The sequence below is a fragment of the Hypoxylon trugodes genome (assembly GCF_022578975.1).
Source record: "Hypoxylon trugodes strain CBS 135444 unplaced genomic scaffold F4822scaffold_10, whole genome shotgun sequence".
Lineage (NCBI taxonomy): Eukaryota > Fungi > Ascomycota > Sordariomycetes > Xylariales > Hypoxylaceae > Hypoxylon > Hypoxylon trugodes.
In genome coordinates this window covers 117,605-136,250 of record NW_026250025.1, presented here as the reverse complement: position 1 = coordinate 136,250, position 18,646 = coordinate 117,605, and the positions used below count along the sequence as shown (strand labels likewise).

The window sequence follows — 18,646 nt, the reverse complement described above, 5'->3', positions numbered from 1 at the left end:
AATTGGATGTATCTTGTATCAAGCTCTCCAACCAAAAAGCATCGTCAACTAAACGCCGGGCAAAATCAAGAAACTTGCGCCATCTGCATATACATACGTATTCGAGCGTTAATATGTCTTAAAATATGCTGGTATGAATACCAATTTCAATGTTCTTTCCATATACCATTAACAATTATACCTCTATAATTGGAACGGGCGTTGGATCCTGAATTGAATGCTGCTTCTTTGTTTCTCCGGAGATTCTCGGTTATCACCACGAACCTACGACCTCACGACAATCCATGCTTTCCTCGCGATTAGAACCGTTACTTCCGAGACGATAGCTTCGAATCTATTACAATCACTTCTTTGAAACGAAACGACCATGGGAGGTTTCAATTGGAGGAAGCTTCTAGGATGGGACCGTCACCCATCACATAACCACCACGATTGGATTGCCCACGAATCCCGTCGTCGATGTAAGTAAATAATTGTTCAGTTCGCTGCCAATCATACACTGCTATCCGATTCCAATTGGAACCTTTCATCATCCACATTTGATCAACCATGAGCTTTTGGGCTAACCGGCATCGGACTATCCGTTATGAAGTGCTTCCAATTCATCAGGACGAGATCGAATCTGCAATCCCCCCTACCGAAGTAACCAAAGTCGCTCTCCGTTTGCGATACCTTATCGAACAATGTGTGCCGTGCGAACTCGAAGAACAGCGAATTACCCAACCTCATAGTAGGATAATTACTCCCAAAGTAATCAAGGCCGCGAAAGAAGCCGGTGGGCCAGAGAATCGCTCGTGTGTGGTTTTCTGTCTTCTAGTTGTCAATCGCTGGTTTAAACACCAAGCCTTGGTCGAGCTTTGGGACGCGTCGTTACATCAAATCCGCGCCATCGCATGCGAAGTCATCGCAAAAAGTATTATTGAGTCTGAGGACGATATACCTTATTTGCTGCAGTCGGTTTTGCTGAAGCGGTTTTCAATTATAGTCGATGGCGAAACTACTCTACCCGTCAATGTCATTGAAAAGGCCGTCGATCTTCATGCGCTTCGCGTGATCGGATCTTCCGGTTACCAGAAATGCATCAACTACCTCTGGAAGGGATGGCTAGTACAAGATGAGAACGACCCTGCGAGTTTCGTCGACTACAAGGATCGTGACAACACCACTCTCCTACCACATCTAGACCCAGATCGCATGCGAGCTCCGATGTACCAGAATGCTTTCCAGCTAATAATTTCCATCATTTATCTGGCTCTTTACACCGGCGCTATCAACACCATTAACCCTGGTGGTGATCTAGATCTAGTGGAGATTCTCCTCTACATCTTCACATTTGGCTTCCTCTTCGACGAACTTACAAAGTTCTACAAAGCCGGATATCACATCTTTAGTTTTTGGAATGCTTTCAACAATGTCCTATACTCGCTGTTAATGGTTTCGCTTGCGATGCGCCTCGTCGCCTTCAGTCATCCACCGGATGACCGTGATCACCGTCAGAAGTTTAACCAATTGTCATACAACTTTTTGGCTTTCACGGCTCCCATGTTCTGGGCTAGGTTGCTCCTTTACATGGATTCATTCCGCTTTTTTGGTGCGATGCTTGTCGTACTTAAAGTGATGATGAAGGAAAGCATCATATTCTTTGCCTTGCTGGTTGTTGTCATCATTGGGTTTCTTCAAGCGTTCATCGGCATGGACTATGCGGACGATATGGCCGGGGAAGACACGGTATTTATCTTACAAGCTATGGCTAATGCTATTATGCAAAGCCCGGATTTCTCTGGATTTGAACGATTCAGCCCACCATTCGGGATTATACTTTACTACCTCTTCACCTTCGTCGTTATGGTCATCCTCTTGAACGTACTTATCGCGCTGTACAATAGCGCCTATGAGGATATCTACGACAATGCCGACGACGAATTTCTCGCACTATTTTCTCAAAAGACCATGCAATTCGTACGCGCTCCCGACGAGAACGTTTTTATCGCCCCGTTCAACCTGATCGAAATATTCCTGCTCATCATTCCCTTCGAATGGTGGATGCCCAAGAATCAGTACGAACGCCTTAATGATATTGTAATGGGTGTAATTTACTCTCCACTACTCTTCTGTTCCGCGTTGTTTGAAGTCAGGACAGCTAAGGAGATCCGAAGAAACAGGAGAAGAGGCGAGGATGATGATGACACGGAAGAGGAATGGGAACAGATGGCTAGTGAAGTCGATTTTGAAGGCGAGGGCTGGGCAAAGAAAGTTGCCGACAGCAAAGCTAATGTCGAAGAAGATCCCGCCGTACTCGAGATCCAGAAACTGAGGGATGAAGTCGACCAATTGAAGACGCTTCTTGAGAATCTCGGCAAGAACCTCAATAGTAAAGCTGAGAGTGAAAACTTGCTCTAGTTTTGAGTCTTCCTGGTCATCTCTTTCAGGATGGGGGTTCGGTTCTATTTATTCGGAAGTTAGTTTCAGTTATCTTATACATCGGGGGCTTGTATCAGTATCAACCTCGTCTTTGGATTATATTGGAGTTGTGCTAGCTGGTTAAGCCAGGGGAGTAGCACATACATGTGTTTATGGAGAGACGACGCAATGCGATTAGGGCTCAGACCCAGTACCTTTATGACTAGGTGGTTCGGGATGACATTTACATGGTATCGCGTTTACGCTAAATTATCGAGAAGGGATGTTTATCAATGAAATAGCAGTATATATTGATGCCTCAAATTATACTGGGACGTCTAGTCTTGCCTAACGTGCTGCCATCCTGACATCCTTGACCCTATTCGCGGCCAAGCTCTCACCATGAAGCTTTTGATGAGGAATTTTTGCCTTAACCAAGTCCGCGACAGTAGCCTCTTCTCATTTGTTAGTCAGTTCATTTGTTCTCTTTATACTCGGTCTCCTTTGCTCTTGAGTTTTACAATCCAAGTAGTGAAGAACTAAGAAATCAAAGAGATTATATTTTAAAAGACTACTTACCAGGCATTTCCACACCCACCCAGCTATCACTCATTAACCAACTTTACGAACTTACCTATTGAGTCCACATAGAAATCTAGTCAACGAACGACCCCCTTTCACTGCAAAATCTTAACATCTTAAAGATACCTATCATAGGCTCGCACATTCCTCAGAATTTACATACTTCACCCATCAACCATGGCATCCAACCGTCGCTGCGCCTGCAAATACTGCCACTGCCGCAACCTCGCGGGAGAACCAGACTGCTACTACAACCCAGATCTAAGTCCGAGCTACGAGACCCCACCACCGACGTTATGCCTTGTATGCGAACACGCCGAGCTCTGGGGTAAGAATGATCCCTTTTATAGTAATTGTAGATGCACGTGTAAGTGCAAACTACAACGTGAGGATGGGTCGCTGTTGTGTGGCGATTGTGGCGAGCAGAATAGGTTGAATCCGCGACGGCATCGGCCGCATGGTGGGGTGGAGAAACGGAAGAAGATGGTTGTGTAGAGGGTTCGTAGTGGTATGGATATTTAGATAAAAATATTACCGTTTTTATGATGGTTTACACTGCATGTCCGTATCTGACTTACTGAGGGCATATTTGAGTATAAGTGTACGATGCTTCGAAGTAGACGGTTCGCTCCGATTGGTTGGTGAGAATCCCTATTTTAAGTGGTAGAAGTTCGGAATCAAAGGTCTTACAATTGTAGACAATGCCGCCCTTCTCTAGGGCTTGATAATAGCGAAGTACGTATAATAAAGCTATAATAATATTAGTAGGAAGAAATGTAAAACAATCGCAGTCTTATATGAAATGATCACTAGCCTATCGTGGTTTTTTTAAGGTATCCCTGGTTAGGGTGACGATAGCATAAGCCTCAAAATGATTAATGGCAATAGCGGATGTCGAATCCTAGGCTATTAATTCCATAATAGATAGTGCGGGTAGGTCTGTTATCTATATAACATGAGGTGAAGCGCCTTGACTTCAAGCAAGTACTTCACTATCTCTAACACGAGTTTCGGTCCTTCATTGACGGGAAACACTTGTACTGACCTGGATTACTCGACCGATTTACCACTCCAAAAATGCCGTCGTCGCATATTAAATCTTCTTCGCCCAATCACTCCTTGCTACCCAACTCCTCAGTCTCTTTCCATAGATGTAGCTAGGTATGGTAAGTAAACTAATTCCTAGGTTTAGAATCGCAATTCCCGTGAACAACGTTTGGGGCCCAAACTTGGCGAGCATTCCATTCGCTACAGTCGATGCGATAAAACTTAGGAGAGCCTTGACGAAGTTGATGGTCACGAAGGCCTGGTTGGCGTCCTTCGTATGGCAGTCGATAACGTAACTGATTGAAGCCTGCGAGGCGAAGGGCACAGCTATCGAGTGCATAGTAATCCATACCAAGCACCAAACCAACGGTAGTCCCCTAGAAGCAGATACACCGAATCCGATGAAGCCAGCTGTTGAAAGTGGTATGGCAATGACCATGAGCACAAGGCGAAACTCGGGTTCGAAAACACCACCATTGCGTTTTGCCATCCAAACCGGAATCGCGTCAGCCATCCAGCCGGAGATTGGTGAAAAGATGAGAGCGCCAATGGCTAAGGGGATGTTCGTGAGTCCGATTTGAGCAGAGTTGAGGTTATATGGCGGGGCTGAGAAAACGTTGACGGACAGCACGCCAATCATTAACAACCAGCAGAAGAAAGATGCGTAGACGAGTGTTGAAAAGATAACAGCAGGGAAGCAAATCAAGGGGAACGGCTTGATTACACCTCTCCAAAATGAGTCATCCGATAAACGACCACGGAGGAGTCGAAGTTGACTCTTATAGCTCTCCTTCTGCTCGTTGGCTGGATCGTCGCCCTTTAGTTCCTTGAAGTCTACTTCAGAGTCGCGCGAATCCGGACGCTTATCGATGATCATGCCAGCATCGCGTGGCTTCGTGTACGTGGTTTCAACAACGACGAAATATACAAGAGGCAGAATCACGCAGAAGATTATTGCACTGACGGCAAAAGTTCCCGAGATCCCCATGGACTCGATGATAAAACCAGAAATGATCTGGCCTAGTAAAACACCACTACCAAGCATAACACCCCATAGTGAGAGACGGAACCCTCGTTGATGAACGAAGAAAAGATCGGAAACCGTAGACGTAACCAGGGTTTCCAAAGGAGCGGAGGCGATACCTTGGAAGATTCGCATTGCAGCTAGTGAAGGGAAGGACTGCCATATCTATTAGTATAGGGGGCGTAGGACGTCCGTTGAGAACGCGACTTACGTCCGCAAAGGTACCCCAAATATTAGATATCAACAACATCATCGTCGAGATCACGAAGAATGGCCTCTTGCCCCAGATATTCGCACCAGAAGCCGTGAAGAAAGTGACCGATCCCGTAAAAAGAAGGATAGAACCGACCATGAAGGTCGAGACAGTGTCAGGGTCGACATTGAACTGTTGGCTGATAACTATCAAACCAGGAGAGATCATAGGACCAAGTCTGCGCATATTAGCCCCGCCACATAACCCCAATCTGTCCTGTCGAGTCAACTTACGAAGTTGTGACACCGGAGCTAAATGCCAGGATGAGCATAATCGAGTTCTTCCATGTCATTGACCACTATATCTTTTCGTCAGCCCCCTTTCTCCAATACATTGCATCCGAGACACTAACGTTGAGCGGATCGTTTGGCGAATTACTCGGTTGCGGAACTAGGATGATGTCGCCATCTTTCTTTAAATCGCCGGTGCTCGCTAAAGGCTAACATTTAGTTTCGATATAGGGCAGTTCTATTCCGTTATAGACTGACCTGAGTCGAACGAGGAACCCTGCTCCTCGCCGAGCTTCGAGGTTCCTGGCGGCCTGTCCAGGTGCCTATCTTCTAATACCCCAATACCCATTTTAAGATGACGAAAAAGGAACCGAAAAAAAGGAAATAATGTCTAAAAAACACAGAAACGAAATGAAGTAAAGAAAATGGAAGAGAAGACACTGCCGGCAGTGTCTGGTCGGAGAGTTAAAGATGAAAAGAAAGAAAGGAGATAGGTGAGAAAAGGGAAAGGAATGTATCAATCTATTGGCATCCACGAAATACTTATTTCGACGCCCTGGCGAGGATCAACTCGCGAGAATGGAGATTATCAATATCCCATCGCGCGTTCATGGTGGATGTCGTCTTGGCTGTCCTAGGTGACCCTGTGTCAAGCAGTCGATCATCGAATGGACGCTTGTCGGAAAGCTGGAAGGCGTCGCAGAACCAGGGGCATCTATTGTTGATTCGTCCATTACGAACCATGCGAATCTATGGTCCAGTAAATACAGCCACATGTTTGCGTATCCCTTTAGTAAGAACTTTGAACCGATGGGAAACGCAGAAACAGGACCATAACCCTACGATTCTGGCGGGTCATTGCGACTGATCTACATCTTGAGTGTTCCGTCTTTGTTCGTCGTCTCAAGCGCGCGGCGGGACCTCGCCGTGGATCACCAGGGTTGTAAAACAACATGCCTCCCACAACTCGGTCGGAAACCGCCAAGCCCCTGCCGATCCGGCTCGATCCAACACGGTAGTTGGTTTACTCGTAGAATTTATTCTATATTCGTTCGATAAACGCTCTATTCGGCATATCGGTCTCTAGGGATCGCGATGGGGGATCTGTTCTGTGCCTTATCCTAGCCCCAGTGACAGGGGCAACGATAATATCCGAAGACATTGTGCGTTTTGCGATTAGCACGCCCGTCGTATGTTCAATACCAACTAACCTGCTTATCAATTCCCTTATCGATGCGCTCGCACGAGAGGGACGTTTCGCGGCGCGCGAGCTCGTTGAGAAACATCCACTTCACCGTAGCTTCGACAGCACTGGAACAAATTAAGTGAGATGGCTCAGATCCCCCATAAATAGCGGACACTACTGGTAGTCTTCTATTTACACGATGCCTCTGGTGCATTCCGATTGGTTACCCCCACTTACCTACGCCCTTGCGTACGCTACTGTAAGTAATCCGTAGTGTTCTTCATCAAATCACAACTAATATGTCCAGATTGTTCTATAATCCGATAGAGCCCAAGTCAGTGTGATAATTAACCTAAATCTAACTTAAGCTTCATTGACAATGTCTAGAGAATGGCATGATAGAGTAACGGGGTGGGGATAGCCTTCTAGAGCTTTATTATGGCATTGTTGTATTTGTTTCGCCTATTCTTCCCTGCAGGGAATATACCCCCTACTACTTCGGTACCTATCTACAGGGCAATAGGGCCCCATCCGATTGCCTACCCCGGGTCTTGGCATTCTAGAAGTCACTAATATTTTGCTAAAACTTCATGATTTCTCCGGTCGAGAGTATATTCTTAAGGCTTTGGACGGAGTATAGAAGCTTAACCTCCGTGCTGCTGAGTCCTTTTCCGCCACTTCTGGTTACTTAAAAACACACTTGGAATGCCTAGCAGGAATGTAAGTACGCCTCAATAGATTTCAGTAACTTGTTGGCTATGAATTTGGTTTAATAACAGTTTGTTTCAGGCACATACAATATCTGGTTCAAGGCTTACGTGTAATACCTAATACAAACGGAACTTCATATTTTGGTCTTTTTCTAGACCATTTTTGCAGTTGTCTTTTTTGGGATAGGTTGTCTTGCCCTGAACCGTCGGTCCTCGGACAAGTCGACACACCGGTCATATCCACCAACTGTGGAATCACTGCTAGATACATGATAGGCGGAGGGCATGGCGCTGTAGGTGGCGCACTGCAAGATTCCTCGGTCCCGAAGGCTACTAGCATTAACACATTAAATTAGAGAGCTGGCTATAGAGTGCATCGCCCGGAAAAGAAACCCATAACTTCGTGGCTTGGGGAATTTCATTGCTGGTCCGCCTGCGCGTTCCCGTCTTCTACCTGTGCCTCGCTTGGCGGGGCTTGTTCGGACCCCTTGCTCTTCGATTCTTCCTCTTGCTTTTCATTACTGCCCTCTTCTGTCTTACCATTGGTATCTAGGTTTTCGGTACGTTCATTTCCATCGCTGGAGTCGTCGTCATCAACGTCGTCATTCCATTCATCTATCAAATCATTCGTCGCCTCGCCTTCATCGCCTTCGTCGTAGCCGTTCAGTACGCGCTTAGCTGCCTCCTTTCCAACAATCGGCAGTTGCTTAACTCCTTTCTCTCTGGCTTTACTCGGAACAACCTTTGGATCCAAGAGGCCAATTTGCACCAACACGCTAGCTTGGTCCCAATAGATATGCTCATGGTAGAGTCTTCCTCCACGAAGAGCCACGATGCTTACCACTAGTATCTCGACTTTCTTATTAGTGGGTGGTATTCCTGGAAGGATCCATGGCATTTCCTGGGTGTGCTTGAAAGCAATGTGCATCTCATCCACAACGCGATCGGTGCCGATAGTGCGGGAAAGTAGAGTGAGTTTCATAGATGAAGGGTTCCTATCGATGAAGAACTCGGAGTAAAACCTCTGGAGCTCATCGGGGCCAATACCACCTGTCAAAGTGGGAATATGGGTTACATGAGGGCTCTTATGAGCTGAATAAGTGGACAATGTCTGTTGCAAGTGACGCGAATAGAATTTACCTGGTATTTGTAAGTGAATGCCATTTATCACTTTCTATGACCTCAAGGGAAATGGGAATCTAGGGATATGGGCTTACTTTCGACATTCTGCTCAAGTACCTTCTCTAGATCGACGTCCTTCCGGAATGCTCTCCTGACCGTAGCCAGGCTTCGACTCCAACTTAACTCCGCGCTGACCCTGTCGAATTCATCTAGATCGTGCTCTGCGAATCCCGGGGTAGCACCATAGGTGTAACTCGGATAGGCCATTTGAAGCGTTCCTCCAGTACCCGTGCCTCGCTCGATCTTCCTTTTAGATGTTCGTTTCTTCCCCTGGATACCCACCATCTGGGTTTGCTTCACGATACCGACCTCCTCCCCACTAGCCAGGTGAACAAGGACATTGATACCCCCAGGAAACTTGGTGCGCGGATCCGGGATGCGCGTGGGATAATACGCAATAAGACAACATAGTTTGAACTCAGGGTTATTGTCCAGAATATGAAAATGCTCGAGGCAAAAACTAGCAGCATCACCATATGCTAACTTAAGGTCAGAATTTCCAAAGCAAGTCTAGAAATTGTAGGGATTTGACGAGATCGTAAACATACCAATTATACCAAAAGTCTCGCAAGGGCCCAGATCCGATTTACTTAAAAATTGAATCTTGGTTCGATAGTCGTTACCACCATCACCCATTGGAATGTATTCGACGTTGAAACCTTCATCCCTCCATTCGCCCAGTGTTACTACGTCAAAGTCATCATCTTCAGCGGTGATATATAGTTTTGGTGGTGAACGAGGAAAGTCATTGGATAAGAAACCCGGGTCATTGTGGTTGGAACCGCCGTTGTATGAGACGATTCCAACGTTACGGTCGCCGCGATTCGGCATGGCGGCGTTGACGAGATTTGGTAGGTTGATATCCATAATTACTACAACAAAAATGGAAAAGTAGAAAATAGCTTTAAAGGAAAAACAGTTAATTTCAAGCTCGAATAGTCTGATATAATAATTATTTAAGAATAATCATTTTGGATGGCTTCAAAACAGGTTCGGGGTTGAAAGTCGACTCCGGATGACGTCAACGTCAAATACGAAAACTTGCCTCCTTCAACTCTTAATGCGGTACCTAGGTTATACCACCCAGTCGGGACTACACTCGCGACCAATCATAAGAAAGAAGGCGAATTTGAAGAAAAGTCACATTATTATCCATAATCATTTGTGTGGATTTAGTAACAATCGTCACCTAAGGGCTCGGTGTTCCTCATGATTGCTAGAAGTACGATGCTCCACGAACATGAGCAAATCACACAAACAGCTCTGTATCTTCGACTTCAACTCATATTCGACAGGATGGATATCGAAAGCTCGAATTATTAACGTCGGATGTCTTTCAGCTCCAAGCCCGCCACTGTAGAATTCATTTTTTCGTCAAACAATCCCGAAAGATTGCAGCCGTGCGCGTATGATCTACGGTGGGTGGGAGTAGACCATTCTGGTGACTTGAAGCCCCGAACCAACTCCATTACAGATTTGATGCCGTATCCAGAGTACGGAGGTTGCGGCTGCGGATCAAGAATACCGTGTGAATGCATCTGCATCGTTAAAGCCCCCAGCATCATCGATGAACACTCGAATGAGCACCCCGCCTCGCCATCACGCAGTAGTCCAAGCAGACCATGCATGTGAGTGAACACGCGGTGGACGAATTCCTGCCTTTGCTCGTCAATCTCATCTATTGGCCTGGTTAGCTTGTCGTGTTGGGTAGGCACGTCAACCTTACCAGCTACAACCGCGATTGGCAATCCCAGCGTAGGTAATCCCCCTTGGCCATGCTCCAGTGCGGTCTTTGTTACGTCTCTAAACAGTGCCTTCTTATCAAATACCAAGGAGATAAGGATCCATAGGATGAGATTTCTATTCAAAGTCGTTGGGATGGAATCCTTGAGCTTGTCAATATACAAGTCTGACCAGACTTCAACGGCCTCGTGACATTGATAGTAGTCGACAAGAACGGCAATTTTCGCAAGCATTTCCAGACTCACAGTCCGAGGCACTTCGCGATTCCGGCAATGTATTATTCGCATCAAGATCAGCAGAGCATTCAGATCCCAATCCTCGGTTTCCACGGAGCGGTAACCATCCGAAGCCACTAATGCGTTTTCCTTCCAGGGTCCAGTCAAAGTGTGCTTGAAATATTCGGATCCCAATATCAGGTGTCTTGAAGAGAGCCGAAATTGCGGCTCGGGGTCTGAGTTTTGTATGTGATGATCATTAGGCGGATCAGCGGGTTCGGTCTTATCAGCTTCTATGACGATAGGTTCGTCGCTGGGTCCAGAATGAGTTATGAAGTCGCCTGCATATTCGTCTTCATAGTCAGCGTATTTCGTCTCTTCATAGTCGGGCTCGGTCGGCTGTTCATTTGGAGCAGGGGGAGGGGGAGGTTCTGGTCCGTCCCACACTGCAAATAGAGCATTCGGGTTGCGAAGGGTAAGTACAACATCGCCTTGGGGGTCTATTTCGTACATGTTCGTTCTTGAAATGAAAATTCCACGAAGGTAATTTACTAAGGACTCAATAGGTATCTATTCGGCTGGGTTATGAGATGCTCGAGCCTGATTTCAACCTAATCAACACGATGCATAGTTTTTGGGGGGTCTGTACAGCCCGCATAGGCAGGCTGCATGAATACGACGTGATATATGATAGATGCAACAGTAAGTACTCTTCTTTCTAGCCCAAGCTTTGAAAATAAATTCGCTTGAAAGTCATACTGAATACAAGGGGAAAACTTACACCGATACTTGCCACTAAGATGAAATTGAGAACCGTCCAGAGACGGCAAGCTGTTTCAAGTACTTGTTCAAAATAAAGACGGTCGCATATGATGTCTTAGGGCTACATTATACACAATTATGCGACATAACTGTACACATCTAGGTATATAAACCCCTTCGCCTCAACGCATTTACTCTATGTTCGACATCATTATACAATAGAAGACTTACAAGTTTATTATATCATGGGTGTTACAACCGTCGCAGGGCTTTCTCGCCGCTTCGCTGGCTTAAGTCTTTCTAATAGTATTTTTACTTTTATCCAATGGAAATGGAGTTGGCTTGTCGGAAATAATCTTGACAAGGCACGAAGTATTTTATCGAAATTAGCATGGTTCAATGCTCTCGGGAATGACATACGCCATAGACTATATAAGGTAATATCCGGAGCCAAATACGCAGGCATTCTACGTTTAATGGCGCTATTAGTCGGAATAGATGGATTTCGTAGTGCTTCCTCATCCACGATCACGCCCATTTTGTTTGGTATCATGCAATTTATGTTGTCTCAGGGTGCACACAACTGGTCCGGGTTGACGCGAGAAGTTAAAGATTATATATCCAATCCTTCTGCCCAGCGAAAATACACCTTCATACAGAGTCAGCCGACTTTAGTTTACGGTGTTCAAGCCGCCCCATTCCGGGTGATCATCATCGGGGGAGGCTTGACTGGTCTTACTGCAGCAATAACACTAGCTGAGAAGGCTAACTTTGGCGTTGAGATCCACGTATATGAAGGACGATATCAGAAAACCGGACGCAATTCGATGTTTTCCTTTGCTGACTGCTCTGGAGAGGAATGGCGTCGAGGTCAAGTTGTGACGTTGCGGGACGATGTCATGGCTTTACTACACCCACGAACACAACGTGCTCTTTCAGGGAAACATCAAGACCAGGTTTGGCCCAATTCAATTAGCCTTCGGATAGGAAATATCGAGGATCGCCTGCTTCACCGGATTCAAGATACTGATTTTCAAGATATTGTCTATCTTCACCCAGAAAGCCTAGATGAGGAAGGACTCAACAACAACATCGGCGACTTTCACTTGGTGCTTGGCGCAGATGGAGCTGACTCTTGGGTACGAGAAGCATACTTCCCGAACGACGATGTCAAACGTGGGAGCAGCGTAATATTTGCCATTGAAATCTCTCGTAAGGATCCACTACCATTGTCCCAATCTATGAATGTCATTTTGTCCATGTCACAGTCACGCTACCTACTCAACGTGAGTAACCAGAACGAAGACAGCAGTTTTAGCAAAGGGTATCTTACGATTCATCTAACAAAAGATGAGTTAAGTCAACAATGTACCGAATGCGGTGAGTACTGTATGTACTTTGGAAATCCGTGCTCTTCTTCCGACTTGGGCTGCGGCCTGGATTGCGACTGGGACTTGCCATCCATAGATCCGGAGAACCTGCAACTTCCGCGCCTGATCCAAGACGGGCTTACACTATACGGGTTAAATGAAGATGATAAGGCTTCCGACATATTTCCAATATCAATCGATGTAAGAGGAGTGAGCAATGCAGCCAAAGCGGTGCTAAGGAGTGGGGAGTTAAGTCACTATCGACCACATTTCCTAGTTGCACTGGCTGGTGATGCTGCAATGACTAGCCATTTCAGGAAGGGACGAGGCGTGAATAATAGTATCAAAACTGCGATCGCGTGGGCAGACGAAGTTACCCATTCACTGCGCTACGGAGAACTCGCCGATTTACATCCACAGGCTCTTCAAGGCTACAATAGCTTTCTACAAAGCCTCATGCGCCGAGAACATAACCACAGCCTAAATATCATCGAGCGCTCAGCCGACCTTAACTCTCAAAGTAAGCAGATAGGGATAACTAAACTCAGCCACGATTTGTCGATGGCAGAGATGATGCACAATGTTGAGGAAGCTTATGAAACATTACGACGGAAGACGGCGGACCCGTTGCCGCCAAAAGAAGACGTGCTAAAAGATTCACACTCTATTCTTTCGAAACTGTCGCAACCGACTTTACTCGAGATGATGGTAACAGGGATGTGGCCGAAAGATCTGACGGAAGAATTGCTCCCTCCACATTCTGCTTTAGCACAGCGAACTAGGAAGAGAAACCGTGAAGCTGAGGAGTCCGAGATCAGATCTAGTAAATACCCTAGATACATAAGAGAATTGGGTATTCGGACGGATCTATAATGTATAGGAGCTGTTTGTTCTCGAAGTTTTTGGTCCCAATAACATACGTGTCTAGGAGGATGTTGGCTTAGAGGGTAGGTAGAAAGCCGAATTAGAAATAATCATAAATGGGAATTGAAATATTTTTTCGATATAAATCCTAAAAAGTAGGTGCTACGAATCTAGTCGAGCCTACATCTACCTATTTTATGCGACGCGCATCAATCATCGTGTCTTCAAGTATGTTGTCTTGGCTGGTGAAACCGGAACAACAAACGCCAACCACACCTAGGCGCTATTACCCTCATGCTAAGAAAGCCAAGACGAATATTTTGACGGCTTGGTCTTGTGAAAGGCTAGACTACCTACCTATGCGTCTTCGAGATGGATTGTCGGTCTATAAATAATACCTGTCATTTGACAATCGGGACGTCCGGCATCCGCAGCCAAGGAATCTCTGGTCGTACAATTATCTCTACAAACTCATTATCCAAGGCATAGCCGTCACACCGGTGACGAAGGATAGCGGTCATGTATCGCATATGCGACCCTGTCTCGCATAGTGTAAATGATCGGATGTTGTTCTGATCCACTTGTAGCACATCGAAAAAACATACAAAGAGGGGTTTTCTACCTCTGGGATGGTAAAGGTCATGTTCTTGTGGACTGATGAAATTGAAAATGTTTTCCTCCTTATTCAAAATATCTTAATTGATCGTCATCGTTAGGACGTAGCCAAAAACGAGGACTTGCGCTGTTGCCATCCTATGTTATTTGGCTGTGGTATCAACTGAATTTCCTATCCTCCCATTTGCCCGTATGGGATACATAAAGCTATGCGACCTTATAATTCAGGGTAATCAAAAACCTATTTAGAAAGAATAAAAAGGTGTCTATCATCTCTCATCAGCGACATCAGAGGTATGGATGAGGGGACTTCGTTGGTGATTCCTCAACGTAGTCACCTTGCGGCTTCTTCGACAGTCGCTTGTCGCTGCTCGGCTTCAAACCTCGCCTCTCAAACTCGACTCAACCGTTGCTAATCAAAATCTAGGAAGCGTGGGTAGCGGTCCCTTTCTCCGCATCACCATCCTCACTAGCAGAAGCGTCGCGCCCCGGCACAGCGTGTTCTACCGCCTTGGTAACCGTGTCTATACCCGCAGCCTCGACCGCATCCGCATCGTGACCGACATCCATATTTCTGTTCAGATGTTCGGGTCCTAGAAGAGTTAGGACAATCACGTATGCGTACACGCAACCCATGAAGATGCAGATAACGATGCCGTAGTTGTATCGCTTCGTTTCGCCCTTGGGTGAGAGGGGGAACCGCTCTCCGATGGTTGCTTCGATCGTCGAGCTAGCAGACGAGACGAGATTACCGAGTTGGTAACTGGTACCGACTACGAAGGTTCGGAATGCACCAGGGGATAATTCCATTAGATGCACGGGAATAACACCCCAGGCACCCTGAACGCAGAATTGTTCGAAAAAGGCGGCGGCGATGATCCTTTCGTTGGAAACGAAAGTGTATGGGTACAATAATGCACCGCCGATGATGCACATGACGATAATGCTAAGACGACGGCCAAATATTTGCGAGCAGAAACCTACGGCGGTACCTCCGACCATGGCACCTAAATTCGCGACAACTTGAGTTACAGTAACTTGGTCGGCATTGAAATTGAACTGGTTCTTCAACATTGTCGGGTACAGATCCTGAGATCCGTGAGACATGAAGTTGAAACCAGCCATAAGAAGGACGAGGTAGACAAGCAGTAACCAGTGGTGCTTGAGAGCGATCTTGCCCTCGGTCAAGAAGGTCTTGCCAATGCTTCCGTTAACACGTCGCATTTCCTGGTGTTGTAGGTACGTGTCGGTTTCGGGCAAAATGAGACGCCAGAGGATGAAAAGTACTGGTGGCCCAGCACCGAACCAGAACAAGGGACGCCATTCGTGAGAGGTAGTATCGACGAGAGCGCGAGAAAAGGCGGCAGCGAGGAGGTAGCCGAATGCGTAGCCTTGTTGGAGCAAACCACTCAACAAACCTCTCGCCTCGTTGGGAAGATCTTCAAGAGCCGTTGCGGCGGCGTTTCCATAAAGACCACCCATAGCGATTCCGAAAAGCGCACGACATGCCAGAAATTGACCGTAAGTCTGGCAGAAACCGGTTCCCTACGATTTACATCAGTTAGCGACCGCTAATAACCACGACATGAAGTGAACGCGAAGCTTTTGCCAACGCTGCGCCAAGTGCCGCCAAGCTGTGGGAGGATGTGCATGATTGGCATCCCAATTTCTAGCAGCAGCGCCACGCGATGTGGTAGCCTTCTAAGAGTGGAATACCCAATTTATGCGGGAAATATGTGATGTGATGGGGATCGGCGACACGACTTACCAATTCAAGTATGATGAAGAGAATGTTATTGACGATGAAGGGCCATTTCCGACCATAGCGATCAGCTGCGATACCGAAGAGAACGGAGCCGACGGATCGGAACATCAAAACGAGTGTAATTCCCCAAGTGATGTCCGTGTTGGATTTACCGAATGTCTCAGACAAATTGTCGACAGTAAGCGATACGGTGAAGAAATCGAAAGAATCCCATGTCTATCGAATCCGATTAGTAACGCGTATACATTGAGATCGCGCAAGAACAAATTGGAGAAGATGGGAGATAGAAATTCATGAAGCATACCCAAGCCCAGAATGCGACTCCAAAGAAAGCCCATTGGTGACGATTCAACATCCTAATGAGGCTAATCGGGTTGGGCGCCTTCGTCATAGGAGGCTTCAAAGTCGAGATACGTGTGGCCAAGTACTCCCTAGCCGACATGCCATGATGCGGAGGATAGATGTTGGAGTCATCCTCGATCACATTTCTTCTATAGGCATTGTGAGACGCCGGTGCGCCTTCATCCTTAGTGGTTGTCGCCATTGTTCGGCTGTATATTTCAGCAAGCTTGAGGATAAGCAATGAAGCTTCTGTGTGGTGTTCGCCGTACTAAAGGAACAACACAATGGACACAATCGGGGAGGGACCCGGTCGTATATAAACGAGTCCGGGGGGTGCGAAAGGGAAAAAATACGACAATGGAGATGACGGCGGCACAGCATCCACCAGGTTATTATAATGTGGTTTTTTTTTTTTTCTTCCTCTACTACCTACTACCTACATGGTATAAGTTACATACTACGTACCCGGGTATGTACCTCCTACCGCTATGTAATCCTTAATGACCGATCCTAGTCGAGTTAGTCAGTCATGAGAGAGAGGACCATGACCCCAACCTCGAAGTCTTTCTGGGCAATCTGGGCGGTCTAGGAATATTCTGGGTGGTGCGGGGGAAAGGGAACGGGATCCTGGAAGCTAACCAGGATCAAGTATGCAAGCTATGGGGAAGCTGATTGGATAGGGGGTCGGAGTAGATACTGACGTTATGGTGGTTAGCTGTCATGAGAAGAAAGAAAATCCCCCGAGTGCGGTGCCACGCCAATTACGCTACTGGTTTTCCCCAGCCTGATGGCTGTCGCATTTCTTATAAGATAATCCCCATAGCCAAGGCCAAGAGAAAGCAAAGAAAAAAAAAGGACCATGAGATCTCCTTCAGTCGACGCTAAGACCAACAAACCAAAGCCGACGATCGGTCCCTTCTGCGGAAAATGGCCCTAGGATGCCCCATCCCATCGCAACAGAGTTACAATCAAAAAGAAGAGGAGGCAAGGACTTTGGGAGCCTATCGAAGTTAGAATTCACAAGAGGTTGTGTGTGTTTTCGTCCAGCCACAGGAACACAAGGGTAGGGAAAAGAGAGAAAGAAGAAGAAAAGTGAGGGGACGCTTTGATGATTTACACAGACTTCCTTCATAATTTTATCACAACGTCCAGTTACTCCAATTTCTAAATAAACGTACCCAAATATTTCAAGCAAGGGACTTCCTGAAGCGGACCTAAATGGTTATTTCCGAATCTACATAGGTTTGCGATCTAGGTGTGACCTTGTCGTTCAACACGAAAGCCATGCATTATCACGCAGTTACATCATTGAGACCCCCAATGGATAGGGACCATAGCATACCGAAAGAAGCCGAATGGTCAACGGATACCAAACTACCTTAGCGGAACAGGGGGGTTCCCTCAAGAAGAAGACTGGTCAGCAACATTAGAAACACTAGAATAGAACGGCGTCTTCTCGAACAAAGCTAGCACGATATCTTTGTTCCCCTCAGACCGTCCCCTCATTCCCCCGCGCTGGGCGACTTTCACTATTCAGGTAAGATGTACGTGGCCACGCGTTTTTCTCCTTCCTAGTTTTGCGATGTCTACATCCATATTGCACGAGATATGGGATACGTTGGGGTAATAGGATCCTACGAAGAAAGACATACAGGTCATCTCCAAGTGAATACATATATTCACCTATACCTAGGTATCTACTGCACAGTTAGATCAAAGAGATACCTACTAACAAGTATCAGTAACTTGTTTGTTGTTTGAGATTACCCCAAAAGAGAAAAAAGCTCGTGACATCTCAATACTCACGCCAAGATGCTCGCCGTAAGAGCTGAGCTAGCCGACATTGCGCCGTACCCTCGCCCGCTTTGCTAGGGCACGAGCCTATTAAATCGCAAATATTTCGGTACTTATGACAGGGTTCAATCCCTAAAACACGAACAGGACGAGGGTATCCCGAAAACACGGAAAAGTTCGCGGGTATGATGAACATATTTCGGCTACTATCAGAATTTGTTATGAAAGAGATATCAATTCGCGAAGAGTCTAGAAACGCAAACAGCCCATAATGTGTAGGACGAGAGTTAATTTTCCTACCTATCATATGAGAAGTCCAGATTTGTCCCTGCCATGGAACTGCAATACGACATTGACGTCGTGGAATCTACGAGCTTCTTTTATTGACAGTTGCATTGGGCGCAATCCAAGAGAAACCGGATGTAACTGACGACGAAAATTCGGGAGCTCGAGGTGAGCCGCTTAACCATAGACAATTGTGGTCTAGGCCATAGGGCTTAAGACATGAGCGATTTCGTAGTATGTATGCAAAGGTTTCGTATTCTAAAGTCCCTGAATTGTC

General features: G+C 46.4%; 6 protein-coding genes across 6 annotated transcripts; 2 read left to right on the top strand and 4 right to left on the bottom strand.

Moving 5' to 3' along the window:
• The first annotated feature begins 278 nt into the window (after nucleotides 1–278).
• On the top strand, nucleotides 279–2,780 carry F4822DRAFT_49896 (uncharacterized protein). Its single transcript, XM_051463578.1, has 2 exons — nucleotides 279–461; nucleotides 593–2,780. The coding sequence occupies exons 1-2, from the start codon at nucleotides 368–370 to the stop codon at nucleotides 2,398–2,400; spliced, it is 1,902 nt and encodes a 633-aa protein (XP_051309533.1). The 5' UTR covers nucleotides 279–367; the 3' UTR covers nucleotides 2,401–2,780.
• A 1,295-nt stretch (nucleotides 2,781–4,075) lies between these two features.
• F4822DRAFT_433698 (MFS general substrate transporter) lies at nucleotides 4,076–5,885 on the bottom strand (the record flags this gene model as incomplete). Its single annotated transcript, XM_051461877.1, has 5 exons — nucleotides 4,076–5,209; nucleotides 5,265–5,484; nucleotides 5,540–5,604; nucleotides 5,659–5,738; nucleotides 5,795–5,885. The coding sequence occupies 5 exons, from the start codon at nucleotides 5,883–5,885 to the stop codon at nucleotides 4,076–4,078; spliced, it is 1,590 nt and encodes a 529-aa protein (XP_051309532.1).
• A 1,965-nt stretch (nucleotides 5,886–7,850) lies between these two features.
• F4822DRAFT_438611 (NTF2-like protein) lies at nucleotides 7,851–9,481 on the bottom strand (the record flags this gene model as incomplete). Its single annotated transcript, XM_051462539.1, has 3 exons — nucleotides 7,851–8,572; nucleotides 8,650–9,093; nucleotides 9,163–9,481. 3 exons carry the CDS (start codon nucleotides 9,479–9,481, stop codon nucleotides 7,851–7,853), a joined length of 1,485 nt encoding a protein of 494 aa, XP_051309531.1.
• Nucleotides 9,482–9,707: 226 nt separating this feature from the next.
• On the bottom strand, nucleotides 9,708–11,332 carry F4822DRAFT_49870 (uncharacterized protein). Its single transcript, XM_051463577.1, has 2 exons — nucleotides 10,341–11,332; nucleotides 9,708–10,292 (listed from the first exon to the last, which is right to left on the bottom strand). Exons 1-2 carry the CDS (start codon nucleotides 11,083–11,085, stop codon nucleotides 9,934–9,936), a joined length of 1,104 nt encoding a protein of 367 aa, XP_051309530.1. The 5' UTR covers nucleotides 11,086–11,332; the 3' UTR covers nucleotides 9,708–9,933.
• Nucleotides 11,333–11,557: 225 nt separating this feature from the next.
• Nucleotides 11,558–13,681, top strand: F4822DRAFT_417479 (uncharacterized protein). Its single transcript, XM_051459451.1, has one exon. The coding sequence runs from the start codon at nucleotides 11,580–11,582 to the stop codon at nucleotides 13,575–13,577; it is 1,998 nt and encodes a 665-aa protein (XP_051309529.1). The 5' UTR covers nucleotides 11,558–11,579; the 3' UTR covers nucleotides 13,578–13,681.
• Nucleotides 13,682–14,091: 410 nt separating this feature from the next.
• Nucleotides 14,092–16,589, bottom strand: F4822DRAFT_49806 (MFS general substrate transporter). The gene is made up of 3 exons (XM_051463575.1): nucleotides 16,253–16,589; nucleotides 15,952–16,164; nucleotides 14,092–15,728 (listed from the first exon to the last, which is right to left on the bottom strand). Exons 1-3 carry the CDS (start codon nucleotides 16,490–16,492, stop codon nucleotides 14,607–14,609), a joined length of 1,575 nt encoding a protein of 524 aa, XP_051309528.1. The 5' UTR covers nucleotides 16,493–16,589; the 3' UTR covers nucleotides 14,092–14,606.
• Between the last annotated feature and the right edge of the window lie 2,057 nt (nucleotides 16,590–18,646).